The sequence below is a fragment of the Eublepharis macularius genome, chromosome 6 (genome assembly GCF_028583425.1).
Source record: "Eublepharis macularius isolate TG4126 chromosome 6, MPM_Emac_v1.0, whole genome shotgun sequence".
NCBI lineage: Eukaryota > Metazoa > Chordata > Lepidosauria > Squamata > Eublepharidae > Eublepharis > Eublepharis macularius.
The window spans coordinates 66,808,365-66,823,512 of record NC_072795.1 but is presented as its reverse complement, the minus strand read 5'-3'; the positions used below and the strand labels follow the sequence as shown (position 1 = coordinate 66,823,512).

Here is a 15,148-nt window from a genome sequence, read left to right as displayed (position 1 = left end):
ACTATCACCTAACTACGATTGGTTCCAGTATAGACAGATCAGAGACTTATATAATTCGGACTCTGTAAAGGGAGGTATACGAATAGAGAATTCGGAACTAGAGCAGACCCTTCTTAAAGAAGATAAGAAAAGAATATCCAAGGTATACCAAGTACTGTTGAAGTGGTATACCGAGGATGAGATAGTTAAAACACAAATGGTGAAATGGGCTATAAACTTTAATAAAGAAATAACAATGGAGGCATGGGAATACTTGTGGAAAACTACAATGAAGACAACGACATGTATTAATATCAAAGAGAACATTTATAAAATGATCTATCGTTGGTACATGACACCAAAGAAGATTGCGCTAGGGAATTCGAATACTTCTAATAAATGCTGGAAATGTAAGAAGCATGAGGGCTCCCTCTATCATATGTGGTGGTCGTGTGAGGTAGCCAGGCAGTACTGGGGGGAAATAATAAGAGAAATGAGTGAAATTTTACAATTTCAAATTAATAAGAACCCAGAACTCCTGCTACTGAACTTGGGAATGGAGGGAATTCCAGCCCAACACAGGACGTTGATATTTTATATGACAGCAGCAGCTAGACTTTTGTATGCGCAAAAATGGAAAGTACAAGAAGTGCCAACTATTGAAGATTGGACTTACAAATTGCTGTATATGGCTGAAATGGACAAGATGACAAGAAAATTGAGAGATCTGGACTCAGGGCAGTTCAACACAGACTGGGAGAAGCTGAAACAATACCTGGAGAAGAAATGGGAGGTGGGAGGAAAACTGTGGCAGTTTGAGAACTACTGAAGTATTGAAGTAGAGGGGGGAGACTTTACCGGGGGGAGAAGAGATAAATGTGAATTAATAAGCAGTCAGATTAATAGATTGACATATATATAGATATATATAGGTTAACAAACAGAACATAGAGAAAATAATTAATTATAAGGACTAAATATAAGGAGCGATTAACTAACAATATTTTCTTTTTTTTTCTGACAAGTTTTGTACCAAACTGAATGTCTGAAGATATAGATGGGTCAAATTGATTGACTACGTGAGGAGAGATATATAGAACTATTATAAAAAGATAGAATGAGTAATATATATAGAGAATAAGTCAAATTGTTTGATATAAACGAATGTATGATCTATATGGTTTATGATATATAGAAATACCTGAAATTGAAAAATTGGGATAAATTGTTTATCTAAGATGGAAACAAAGGCTTACAGTTTGGGCATATAATGTTAAAAATAGTTAAGGATGTACTGCTTAGAATAATGGAGAATATATATTTGTTTTAGATAGAGGAAGCTAATAAAAGTAAGGGAAAGGGGACAAAGGGTTGGAAAGCTGTTGGAAGTCAACAAAAAGGGGGGGGAAAGGGAGGGGGTTAGAGATGAAAAAATTGGGGAAAATTGAATGTAAATGTGGAAATAATGGATTCTAACCCAATAAAAATTTTTTCAAAAAAAAAAAATAGATGTTAAATAACATCGGGGAGAGTATCACCCCTTGCGGAACCCCACACACCAAAGGGTGACGGGGCGATAGATCTCCCCTGAGCGCCACCCTCTGTCCCCGACCCTGGAGAAAGGAGACCAGCCACTGTAAGGCTGTCCCCCTAATCCCCACGTCAGCGAGGCGGCTGGCCAACAAATCATAGTCGACCGTGTCAAACGCTGCTGTGAGATCGAGTAACACAAGCAGTGCCGACCCACCTCGATCCAGATGCCTGCGAAGGTCATCTGTGAGGGCAACCAAGGCCATCTCTGTCCCATGGCCAGGACGGAAGCCAGACTGGAATGGGTCCAGGACTACAGCATCATTCAGGAATTCCTGCAGTTGTACCGCCACCGCCTGCTCAATCACCTTGCCCAAGAAGAGGAGGTTCGACACTGGGCGGTAACTGGACGGGTCGGTGGGGTCCAAAGATGTTTTTTTCAGGAGGGGCCGCACCACCGCCTCCTTTAATGCTCCAGGAAAAACCCCAGAGCTCAGGGAGATGTTAACAATGGCCTCCAAATGGTCCCGTAGCCCCTCCAAGCTGGCCTTCACCAGCCAGGATGGGCACGGGTCCAGAGGACAGGTGGTTGGCCTCATCCCCTGCAGGATCCTGTCAAGTTCGTCCCGGGAGAGCATCCTGAAATGATCTAATACGGACCCAGAAGACGGCCAAGGGGTCTCCAGTTCCCTTACTGTATCAACTGTGGGTGGCAGGTCATGGTGAAGGGACAAGATTTTGCCTGCAAAATAGCTCGCAAAAGCCTTGCAGCCAATAGTCGAATTAAGAATTTGGTGGTCTCCCTGAGCGAGGGAGACCAAGGACTGAACTGTTCGAAATAATTGAGCCGGGCGTGAGCTAGCGGACGCAATGGAAGTAGCAAAGAAATCCCTCTTTGCTGCTTTCACTGCCACGTCATAGGCTTTCATAAACATCCTATAAGATGTTCTTGCCTCTTCATCATGCCCCCACCTCCACACTCGCTCTAGTCATCTCAGAGACCGCTTCATTTGGTGAAGCTCCTTGGTGAACCAAAGGAGCTACCCGTTTGCAGGCTCGGAGAGGATGGCAGGGGGCAATAACGTCGATGGCTTTGGAAAGTCGGCCATGCCAATCATCCACCAGCTCATCTAACGTATTGCCAGGGGGCATCGGATCCCGCAGAGCTGCCTGGAAACCAATTGGATCCATAAGTCTCCACGGGCGAGCTTAAATCCGCTCACCGCCCACCCGGGAAAAGAGCGGCATGCTCAGACAAGCCTTCAGAACAAAGTGATCCGACCATGCCACTGCATCATAGGCATCCAGGACCACCATTATCCCTGCCCCCAAAATCAAATCCAGCATGTGACCTGCTTGATGTGTGGGAGCCGAAACAAACTGGGAGAGTTCTAGGGCCGCCATGGAGGACACCAGGTCCATGGCCTGTGTGGAGGCGTCATCATCAGCATGGACTTTGAAATCCCCGAGAACCAAAAGTCTCGGGAATTCCAAGGCCCAGCCGGCCATCGCCTCCAACAGACCAGACGGGGAAGATGCAGGTGCAGTAGGTGGTCGGTACACCATGCATATTGCCAACCTCTCCTCGGCGTCCAACGCTAGGCCCACACAATCAATGCCAGTAATTTTTGGGGTGGGGAGTGGTCTGAAGGAGAAAGACTCCCGAATGAGCAAAGCCACGCCTCCCCCCTGACCACTTGTCTGGGACTGGTGGAGGACCGTATAACCTGGGGGGGCTAGTTCTTTCAAAGCGACCATCTCACCCTCCCTCTCTCAGGTCTCGGTCATGCAAGCCAGGTCCACATTCAATGCTGCAAGATAATCTTGCAGCGTTTTGGTCTTATTATTTATGGACCTGGCATTGCACAGCACCAGTGTCGGAGAATGGTTTAATGTCCTAGCCCCACAACAAGTATATCTTGGGATGGGACACAGATTGGAAGGGCACCGAGCCCTACCATGTCTCAATGCCCTTCCCTTCCATAATCTGCTCCCACCACCATACCTCCCATGTCCCCGGATCACTGGGATCTCCGATTCTGAGCCGGCCTCCTCACCAATGATCATAGGGCTAACCCACCACCCTCCCAAAATCAAACAATCCACCAACTATCACTGACTAAGCTACCAAACATGCATAAAACCCCCAATACCCTACCAAATTAACAACATAAACATATAGACTACAATAACTAACACAGCCCTTGATGGAAGAAGCTCCCTTGGCAGCAGCAAAAGCAGTGCAGGCAGACCTCTGGCAATAACAGCCTTTGTAGGCTGGAGCAGCAAGGGGTGGGGCCGAGCAGATGGAAAAGCCCAGCCCTTGATGGAAGAAGCTCCCTTGGCAGCAGCAACAGCAGTATAGGAATTTTAGGAATTTTATTTCCCGACCCCTCTGTATGATAACACTAAATATAAACACTAACTATAATTTGTTAAAGAAGATAATTACTATTATGCTTTGATAAACAAATAAGTTAAACAGCCCTCAATAACTCTTTAAGGCTAGTCCTCACTTGGGTTATTGTAATGAAACCAATATAAAGACTGTCAATAGTGGGAGCTCACAAACAGCCTGTCCCCAAAAAACTCATGATTATTTTAACTACAATGATATATTTTAACCCATAACATTATTGTGATTTCTATTATTTACAAGACTTTTTAGTTTTGATTTTTCAGTGTTCAACTGAGAAAACTGTTTTGATTGTTAATCCACTTTCTTTCATGGTCACAGATCAATGTAAAATTGATGCAATCACAGTTAAAATTGCATTTATGTTTTTTTTACCCATGCATCCTATTAGAGAGAGAAAGAGAAAGAGACCTGAAAGTGTTTTTTGACATGTGTGAAATAGAAATCAGAATAACTTAAATAGTGGAGGAAGATGAACTTTGAATTCAGTTTGCCAAGCTGCTCACAAGCGGAGGAGAGAGACAGAGAGATATTCTCATCAAAGTACTTGGATTTTACCACAGGGAGGAGAGGACATTCTAGCTGAAATCTACATTAGCTAGTTGTGGGTTGTTGTATTTTTAATAGTCATATCACAAATACTATATTTCACACAAGAGAAATGATGCCATCAAGAATTAAGGGGGGTTTCCCCCTTCAGAGATCTGACAGCTGTTGGCAATTAAATGTTATGCAAAATAACAGTCAGTAAAGGTCTGTTCACATGTACATATTCATCACTTGATTACTGCAGGATCAAGGTGTTACTTGCATGTGTGAAGGAGCATATCAAACACCTCAGATAGTACTTCAGCATTGCTTCAGATTGCAAGTCATTATGAAAGGGGGGGGGGAACCTCAGTACTATAAATGTGTATGTGAAGCTGAAATAAAATCGGCTTATGTCTGCTGTGTGTGTGTGTATATATATCTGTCAGTTTCTCCTCACAGATCTTGTATTCTGAATCCAGTAGCATTGTTCTCCTCTGAACTCCCTCAGATCTGTACATGATCTTCATAAATGATAGGAAACTAAACGAAACACAATTTTCCAGCTGAATTTGCCCAGCTATTTATTTATTTAGACAATTTAAATGCTCCCTCTCCAGAGATCTGCTTGAGACAGCAGAGTCAAGTAGTGGTCTTACTTGGACAGTGTACCTGCCAGTCCCCCAAATGGCAGAAACCTGCTTTATTTTTTTAAGCAGTCTGGCTAGGGAACAAACACAGCGTTTTTGCTGAGATGAAATACTGATAAACCAGGAAGGTCCTAAGAAAGAGCCTTTCAGCTCCTTCTGTCATAGGCACCCAGATCATCAGGAGTTGGAAGGGGGAGGGAAGATTGTGGAGGCCTGCTGGCTTGGGAGCCACTTGCCTGACCTCAAACTGTCTCTCATCCTGAGAACCTTGGTCTGCCCTCTTGGTGACTCAGCTGTGGAAGTGGCAGGTAAAGGGTTATAAATAGCATCTAGTTTATCAGGGCAGTTGTCTGCCTCAGGCAATTCTGCCCCAGTCAAGATTATTGTTTTTCCTCTTCTCTCAAGGGCCAGGGTATTAGAAAGAGGGAACATGTGGGAAAGGTGTGTGTGTGGATTTATATATGTATGTTGTGATGCAAAATTTGTAACACTGTCTAACTACTGATTTCTACTCTTTACTCATCTGTAAAAGAAGGGTTAGAATGTGTCTGAGGTGAGGTGTAGTGACTCAAGTAACATACTAGTATCTGGGAGACCCAGGTTTGAATCCTGGCTCTGCCATGGAAGCCTACTGGGTGACCTTGGGCCAATCACACACTCTCAGTCTAACCTACCTCACAGGGCTGTTCTGAGAATAAAGTAGAAGAGATGAGAATGTTGTAAGCTGCTTTGGGTCCCCATTGGGGGGGAAACAGGATATAAATGAAGTAAAATAAATCAATATTCACAATTTTCTATAGAAGTCTAGACACAGGTCCCAAAGAGGTTGTCTTATAAAGTTGGTGATCTAATAATAACTGCAGGAAATTCACATGGGCTGGCTTGGTGGAGTGGAGTCCTCCGAACTGCACTATTCATTAATTTCTATGCCCTGTTTGTTGGTTCTCCAGCCAACCTAAGGGTTGTCTTGGGGGGCTTATTTGGGTAGAAATGTGGCATACGTATATTTTAAAATATTTTTTTGGCCATTGTGTGATATGAACCACTGGACTGATCCAGTAGGGCTGTAGCTATATTCTTATATTCTGTTGAATATATGTTCTGCTTAGCATATTTGTGCATGGTTAATTAGAACAGAAAAAGACAGCATGCCTCAGGTAGTTGATTTTGGGATATCATTCAAGGGTAACAAATTGTTAATTATGCAGTTTATTATTTTATTTTAATCATCATCAGGGGATCCTCCATGTGGGTTTTCTGCCTCAAGCACTAACATGGCATGGGCTGTGAAGTGGTTGGGAGCACAGATTAGTGAACTGATAATACAACTACAGGCAGCAGACAAATCTGCTAACTCCAGTGGTATTTCTGCTATTTGCTAGTAATAACAAATGCTGTTAAGGAGAAAACTCATTGGGTTGCCCCCTCCCTTCTTCTGTGCTACTTAAAGGGCCAAGGCCTGCCAGGCAGTTACATAGCAGTTCTGTGACACTTTAGCATGGGCTTTTCTGATTCTGGTGTGTGGTTGATTGTTCTGGTGGCTTTTCAGAATGGGATTGAGAAACACAGTGATGGAGGAAAGAGAGACGGGGCTGTTAAGTACTGAGGGCAAGTATGTTGGTGGGAGATTCTCTAGTTTGGCAGTCTCAGAATCTGCAGAAAGCCAAAGATCTGCCTCATCTGATAATAAGCTCTCAAAGTCACTTGACACACAACAGTGCCTATATTTTCAAAACATATAATATTTATTGTGATGTCATGCAGTTTTACATAATGCCAAGATAGGAATTCCCCCCCTTGGAAGCAATTTGTTTTACTCTGCCATAGTGAGTAATCCAGTGGTACTTTTCTTTGGGGTTCACAGAGAGACACATTCGGAATTACCAGCAACCCAAATAGCAACATGACTCCTGCATGCTGTGTACACTGTCCCACCAAACACACCCATACAATGTTGTGATTCTGGTGTGTGTTGGATTGTTCTGGGGGCTTTCCGAATTGGGACTGAGCAACACTTATCTTCTGCTGGAGAGATGGGATGCTCTTATTCTGTTATTAATATTGTGTGTAACTCTAACTAGAACTTTTTATATTACCTAAGTACTTCTGTGCATGTAGAGTTGTATCTCCCCACCTCTGCTGAACCTTAGCCAGCTCCTTGTGTACTTGGAGTGAAGGGAAGGGCTTCCCTCCCAGCCTTCTCGCTTTCTCCTCAGCCTGACACACAGTAGATCAGGGGAGGCAGTGAGTATGCCAAGGCTCCCAGAAGAGGACCAGCTGGCTGTGGACAAAGGGGAGTAGAACTACCAACACAGCTATCCTCCCACAATATTGGTTTTATTCTCTGTAGTCAGCTTGCTATCCTTCTGGCAGTTGCCTCACTGCTAAGATGAGAGCACAAAGGCAGCAGACAAGGGATTGGGGTATTGGAGAAATGAGCCATCAATTGAATGAGTACCACAGTTCAGGATGGTTCACAGATTAGCCATTGCCCAATCCCTCCAAGCAGTGGCTGTTTTAAGATGGAAACTATCTACCAACCACAGGCCGTACCAGGCAATGACCATGCTCATTTTTCTGGAACATGGGAAGGGTGCTACATTGGGGATGAGCCACTGGTAGCCTGTCAAAGAATCGCATGTGGTTCCTGAGCCACTGAGTATCACTGGAGTAGTCACTTGTGTCAATGGAAGATGTGACTTTCTCTTTCTTGTAGCGATCTTCAATTCAGCCACAAAGCCTAGGTATTCCAAAGATGGGCCAGGTTCTCATTTACTGTTTTTAAAACTTGTTTTTAATTTCTGTTGTTTTTCTGCATCTCTCTCCAGATTTGTCTTCTGTGAGGTGTTTTGGCAGCCATGCCCAAAATTACACCACCCTCTTGCTAGAGGATGAGAAGGGAATTCTTTATGTAGGGGCCAGGGGGGCCATATTTTCCTTAAATGCCACCAACATTGCTGACGGCTTCCATCAGACAGTAAGTGCAACTGCATCCAACTGACATACTAACAGCAATTCCCTCTGTGGTCTGATTTGTTAAATTTGGGTTCCCAAACATACACCGTTTTCACACGTTTTACTTGCCACCAAAACATCACACAAAACACCCGGAAGACAGCATCTTCTTGCGCGAAATCATGCCAGGAGGACGCGATTTCGCACAAAACTCCTAGATGACAGCATCTTCCTGGCGTGATTTCACACGAGAAGACGCTGTATTCCAGGTGTTTTGTGCAATGTTCCAGCGGCAGGTAAGATGTGTGAAAACGGCCATAGTTAGTAGCACCTAGGAACACCTTAAAGATAACCAATTTTGACAGGGTGCTGAATGCCTGCTATTTGAAATTTGGGTACGTAGGTCACAAGTTCTGTCTGTTCCACAGCAAACTCAGGTTTGGGACCCCTCTTGTCCACCAATCAAGCTAGGAGAAGCGTCTGTTCCTGTAACAAGAAGAGGAGAATGAATGCCCAGAGGCCTATGTTCTCAACAGCTATAACAACTGTGAATTGAGGGCACTTATTCCAATGAGGTCTTTTTCCTGTGCTCTGTAGTTGTGCAAAATAAGAGGGAACTCTTTGGCTGGCCAAAAATTGTCCACTTTCCACAAAAGGCATTTTTATCTCCCTCCCACCTTTCCTTCCACTTACACTGTTGCTTTTTTTTAGGCTTTTACTTGTAACGTCCCAGTTCTAATTTTGGTTAAGGGCTTTTAAAAACTAATGGACCAAAAAAATCTGCAGCACTACCCCTTGTTGCACTTCAACAAATCCTCTTTTCCTGCAAAAGAAAAACATGAACTTTGAAGAGCCCTTGTGAGTTTCATGGGCTTTGCTTCTTAATGTCATTGCTCAGCCACCGTTTCCTTTGTTGGGGCTCCCCAGTGAGTAATGATCCCACTTTTTGCTGTGCAGATGGATTGGAAAGCCTCTCCTGAGAAGCGGGCCGAATGCTTGAAAAAAGGCAAGAACAATAAGGTACGTGCATCCCCAAGTCTCTGCCATTTTGCCCTTTTGTCTATGCTGCTGATCTGTTCATATCTGTAGTGAACAAATGGTGCATACTAGAATTCCTCTGTAATCTATATTATCCTTTCCTCTTTGCAGACAGAGTGTTACAACCATGTCAGGCTTTTGCAACGGCTGAATGCAACCCATCTGTATGCCTGTGGAACGTATGCCTTCCATCCCCTCTGCACGTACATAGTGAGTAAAAGATGGGGGAATTTTCACCCTTGTCTGATGGCTCTTTTTTGGCAATGATGTTGCTGTCAGAAGGTGGACTTGGAGGTATTAACCAGTTTAATACCTGCAGATATCATCTTGTGAAACCATTTCTGAATTCAAAATTAGCTTTCAATACACTTCATATAGATTGGTATCCTGGGCAATAACCTAATCTTAAATTCTGGCTCCTGTGTCAGTAGCCCTTGCCAAGGAATGCCAAGGTCAAAAGGATCAGAATTTATATTGCCTGGTAGAAGGAGCGATGACTCTGGGAAGCTCCTTGTTCCCTCCTGTCCAGTATTTTGTTCTCCCGCCTGTTTGTTTTCACAAAGCATTAGATCCTTCCCTGATGTTTTAAGATTCGTGCCCTGGACTACACTTACATTAAAAAACCCTTTTCCATTAAAAAAAATCAAGGAGAAAGTGACAGCATGAACATGAATAAAAAATAAAATAAAAACATGCCTTGATTCAATCTCTTTAGGCCCATGTTTAGTGTTTTAATACTGGAATATATTGCTGTTTGGTGTAGTAACTAGAATAATGAATGGATCAGAGTAAATTAGCTCAGTCTTGAAGCTGAACAGGTAATATTGGACAAGTTTCTATCTTTCAGCTTAGCTCACTTGTGACGATAACCTTTGTACATGAGCTCCGGAGAGCTAGGGGGGATGCACTTGTGTAACAGATGAATCAAAGTGTGCTGGTAGCTACATACATAGAGAAACTTTGATGACAGTGATTTAGGGGCCTATTCAGGTAATGGATGGTTGAGTTCTGCAGTGTTTCTCAGCTGATGCATTAGTTGCAGGAAAATGCTCTTTTCCCAGCATTTACATTGCAGTGGGCTGCAGCCGGTATATCAGCTGAGAACTTAGTGTTGTGTAATGTCTCTAGTTATCACTGGCACGCAGATTTGTTTTTAACTGTCTGAAAAACACCCTTCCCTGTAATGATCCAAGTAGTCTGCCCAGACTGGCAGCTAAGAAATGGGTGTGTTATTAAAGATATATTCACATGGTACTCTCTTTTGGGGTACTGCTATAGATTCTCCTTTCCACCTCCCTTGTCCTTTCCTTCCTTTTGAGGCTTGGAGTAGGATGAGAACTTGGCAAGGAATGTCTGGGCATGCAAGTTAATCTGTACATGAGCCTTTGGCTCTTGTCCCTGGGTTGTTAAAAAAATACATAAAGTGAGCTTTTAATAAAATGTTTAAAAATTAAAAAGAAAAAACCCTCAGGGGTGGAGGGAAAGATCTTTTCAGTGATGATGTTTTCTAGCCTAGGGACCTCGCCTTGTCCCATAGGAACACCTTATTCTGAAGATCCAGGGCGTTGAACTTTCATCCTTGCTCTGTTATCAGTGCTGCCTGTGACCAATTTAACCTCCCTCACTTCTCTTTAGTAGTACTTCCTGCAGCATATGCTCAGAATAAAGGTGCCAGAGTAAAGGTGCCAAGGCTAATTTGAACTTTCCCCCCTTCTCTTCAGTAATGTTTCCTGTATCATATGCTCAGGATAAAGGTGCCAAGGCTCAGAGTAAAGATGGAAACCCTAGTATTTGCTAGGTTGCCAACTGCCTGAAGAAAACATCCTTTTATAGAGGCTTAATTGGCCTGGCATACCTACAGGACTGCCTCCCTCCCTTTGTTCCTCCATGACAACTTCGCTCATCTAAACAGGGTCCACATGGGCAAAATCAACAGCAGTCAGTACACAGGCTTTCTCTGTGGTGGCCCCCACTCCATGGAATGGCCTGCCTGAGGAAGTTCTGCAAATGATGCAAAACCAGATTATTCAAAAAGGCTTTTGCATTATAGGGAGGGGCTCTCAGATGCTTTACTAATGAGTTAAGGACCATAGACATCACCACTATGTTGCCTTACGTGCTACCTGTTGTCTTAAATATGTACTCCTATGAGCTACTTGTGCTTCATGAGGTCTAATGTCAGCCCTAGAATTGCTGATGTTCTGTTTCAGCATTTCTTCAACTCTGTATTGGATTCTTATGTCTTTGTAAAATTGTGTTTATTTACACTATGGCATCGTTTATGGAACTGTCCTTGAAATTGACTGTACTAATCTCACACTGTAATCCGCCTTGAGTCTCAGTGAGAAAGGCGGACTATAAATATAAAATAATAAATTAAATAAATGTGACAAGTGGATGCTATTTAGCTCCATACCATGAAAACTTCAGCTGTTCATTTCTGCACATAAAGACACTATTAAAGGGACAGGAAATTTTTCTTCAGGCCAGCTTACAACTCTAGTGGCTACTGGAGTATACTTTGGATAAGGGAGAGAATATGTAGCTTCCATTTCACTTATTTCTTCCAAAAAATTGATTTTAATCTATTTGTTGGTTCGTATCTCACACCCAAGAGTGGTCCAGGTAGCCTACCCACCCCCAAGGCATGAAAAGCACCATTAAAATACATTTTTTTAAAAATCAACCAACAGCTTACCTGCTTTTAATTAGATTTCTAAAGCTTTTCTAAATAAAAAGAATTCATGGGAAAGTCTGTGATGTTAGGCTCAGGCAAGTTGCATTCTGAAGAACAAAGAGACCCACACAACAGGGCATGTTCTGCTGCACTCCCCAGCTATTCTTACTTCTCTATGAAAAGTAGCTTCTACAGACACAGTCCAGTCAACCTTGGGGCTCACAGAAGAGCAGATGCTCCATCAGCCACAACCTGTGATGCAAAGAGCCGGAAGTGAGCTACTAACAGTGACCGGCACTCTATTGGTCTGTTGAATTACTTACAATCATCGCCAGTCTTGTCTGGATCACCCCATCACTGGAATTTGTAGGTATTGCAATCAACAGTTAGGAAATACCTGGAAATGAGAAAAAGCAAATAGCACCGTGTCATCTGGATCTGTTCTGGGTTCTACTCTGTGCAGTCTCCTCTCTTAGAGACTGATCAATATGATATTTAGAGAAAGATGTAAGATCTTTGCAAGTATGCAGGTGCCTGTTTTTACAAAGCATTCTTCCCCGTGCTTTTTAATGAAAAACCAGTGAAGTTCACTGCTGCAGGATATGGTTGACATGTTTGCCAAAGGATTATTGCACTGATCAATCGGAAAACCAAGAGTTAGTTCTTCTATAGTTATAGCAGTCATAGTTTTAGGAAGAAAAATTCAAAACCAGTTGTCTCACAAATTCCATCATAATCACAGAGTATAAGAGCTTTTCCTGTTGCTTGAATTTTGTATTTGAAGTATCGGCTACTGTTCCTCTTGGGCTTAGAATTTGGAGATTGGTGGTATAATCTAATTTGGCAGCTTCTGCACAAAGCATTCAACTTCTAGATCAATCTTACTGCCTGGAGTACTTCCCTTTACAAGTTCGTTTATTCAGGGTGTCAAAGTCCTATGAACCCTCTGACTCCCTGTTGCAGTGCTTGTAAACATGTTGTTCCTGAATGTATGTGATCAGGAAGGAGCAAGAGACAGCTTTTAGGAGACAGAGAGTCAAAGACTGCTCCCGCATGAAAATCTGTTTGTCCTGGTGAAAGAGTGCTCTCCTACAATCAGCTAGAAGCCAAAGTATAGCTGCGGTTCTACCCTGAGCTTTAATAGAATGCCCCAGCCCATTAAAATGCATCAATACTTGTCTCCACACAAGAAGTGGTTACTCATGAGTAGATCCCATCTGATGCATTGGAGCTAAGCTCCTGGATACTGGTAGTTTTGCAAACAATTCTTTATTGTTACGCACTACCCCGTGTTGATCATCTATTATTAGTTGAACTAAAGAATTGTTTCCCAGGAAAAGCTCCAGTGATGGAGTTTTTGCGGTGGCTTTCCCAGGCATGCACTGTCACAGTGCTTTGACTAGCAGAGGCGTCCACAGCAATGTAACCTCCCTGCTCCCTCCCAATGCCAGGTGTGCTTCTGCAGCAGAAGCTGGTTCCTTCTCATTCCTGCCTGCCCGCTTCTCCTTTCCAAAGGGCAGCTGTGAGTGTCCCTGTCCTTACTTTTCATGGAGGCAAAGAGAAAGTGAACAGGAGAGAGATGAGAAGTAGGCCGTGAGGGTCTCTGCGGCAGTGTGTGTCTGAGGGTGGATGCGTGCAGTCGGATGTGTAGCCAGCAAGGTTCCACTGTCACAGACAGCTTGAATAAGGGGGAAAGATTGGTTGCATCATTTCCAAAGAAAAGTGGAAATGATAATCAAGAAGACGCAGCATCTCCTACTCTATGTGCCATTGCCCTGGATATCTGGCACTGCTGCTTTCACAGGAACATCCTGTGTAGGAAGAGTCCTTTCTGGGTATAGAAAACATCAAGGCAGATGTCAGGTATCAAGAAATACTGTGACTACAGCAGTGGGAGAGGTATAGAAGGAACTCCACCGAAGATGTTTTCCTACTCCGTTGGAGACAGCACCTTCAGTATGTGTTCCCACCTCTCTTCCTGGTCCCTCATATATTCTCAGATATTGTACAGAATTTGGCTAGACAAATTCTGTACAATATCTAATAGTATCTAATAGTAACCATGTTTTTCATATCTTCTACAGTTGCTAAAAGATAAATGTTTCTACCTGCCCCTTGACTGTCCCAGAGCAGGAGGAACATCCTCCATTAAAGTACTGCTGTACTGAAGTTGACTTACTATTTCTTCCCTACAAGTTCACTTAGCAGAAATCTCCGTCCTCTATGTTCAAGTTCACAGCTATAAATGTTTTCCTTCTTTGTGGTCAAAGGGTTTTTAAAGGAACTTGCATGATTGCATCCCTCAGTTTGACATACACACACCATATTTGCATGGAGTCTGTGTGTGATTGTTTCAAAATTACTATGTATCTACTGGAATCCCCAGTGACATGTGTGACCTTAGATGGCTTTCATTTAAGGCTGCTTTTCTAGCAACCATTATGTCTGTAAAACGGGCTAGTAATCTTTGTACCCTAAGACTTTGACCCTCCATATATGGTATTTCCATCAGAATAAGACAGTTCTTCATCCTGACTTCATCATTATGCCAAAATGGTGATTTCTGCCGTCTCCTTCTCTTTGGAAATCATGCAGCCTGTCTTCTTCCTTTATCCATTTTTTTATTTTAAGCTCAGGTATTTTTCTAAGTATGCCTGATCTCACCACATTCATAAAGTTCTCTGAATATGTTCTGCTCTTTACGTCAAACATCCTATTTCCACTCTCAGTACCTGCTGCTTTCATTTGAGCACTTTCCAATTCATTAACCTCCAGCTGTAAATAAGTTGCTTGAAAAAGAGACCAGAGTTTATGGCTGTTCTATGGATTCAATGAACAGCTCAAAAAGGTACAATTTGTTATCCAGCAGGAGACTGTGCTGCTGTCTGGTGTTGTAATATCTTTGGCTGCAATCCTGTGCAAAGTTGCTTAGGAGAAAGCCCCATTGGTCTCAGTGGAACTTGTGTCTTGAGTGAGCACCGAGAAGATGTTTGTTTTGTATTTGGCTTTCTTTTATAAACAAATGGAGTTAATAACTTAATCTTCCAATTGTTAAGGAAGGTTGAGATCAGTTGGAACATTTCCGTAAAGCTGGAATAAAACTAAATCCATTCCCATCAGTGTTTGTGTATCATTACAAACATTTCTCTTTCACTGGTGTCAGTTTAAACAGGGAGAAAAATAATCAAGTATAAAAGAAATAAAAGCAAAAAAACCCTGTTAGTTGTCTTCTCAGGGGGCCTAAAATTGGCAAGTAGAATGGCCCACCGGCAACGGAAATGATTTGTGGATAATGAAAGCTTGCAGACTCACCATGGGCTGTGTTGGCACCAAGGGTGAAGGTGGGGTCAGTGACGGAAGAGGAGGCACGGTGGA

At 43.0% G+C, this 15,148-nt stretch overlaps 1 protein-coding gene across 3 annotated transcripts in view; it reads left to right on the top strand.

Annotated features, from left to right (window-relative positions):
- SEMA4G (semaphorin 4G) overlaps positions 1-15,148 on the top strand; it is a 143,479-nt gene that overhangs the window by 105,598 nt on the left and 22,733 nt on the right. For all 3 annotated transcript variants that reach the window (XM_054982962.1, XM_054982963.1, XM_054982961.1), the window contains exons 3-5: positions 7,932-8,080; positions 9,016-9,078; positions 9,208-9,306. In XM_054982962.1, coding sequence (XP_054838937.1) covers positions 7,932-8,080; positions 9,016-9,078; positions 9,208-9,306 — 311 coding nt within the window. The remainder of the gene's footprint in view (positions 1-7,931; positions 8,081-9,015; positions 9,079-9,207; positions 9,307-15,148) is intronic.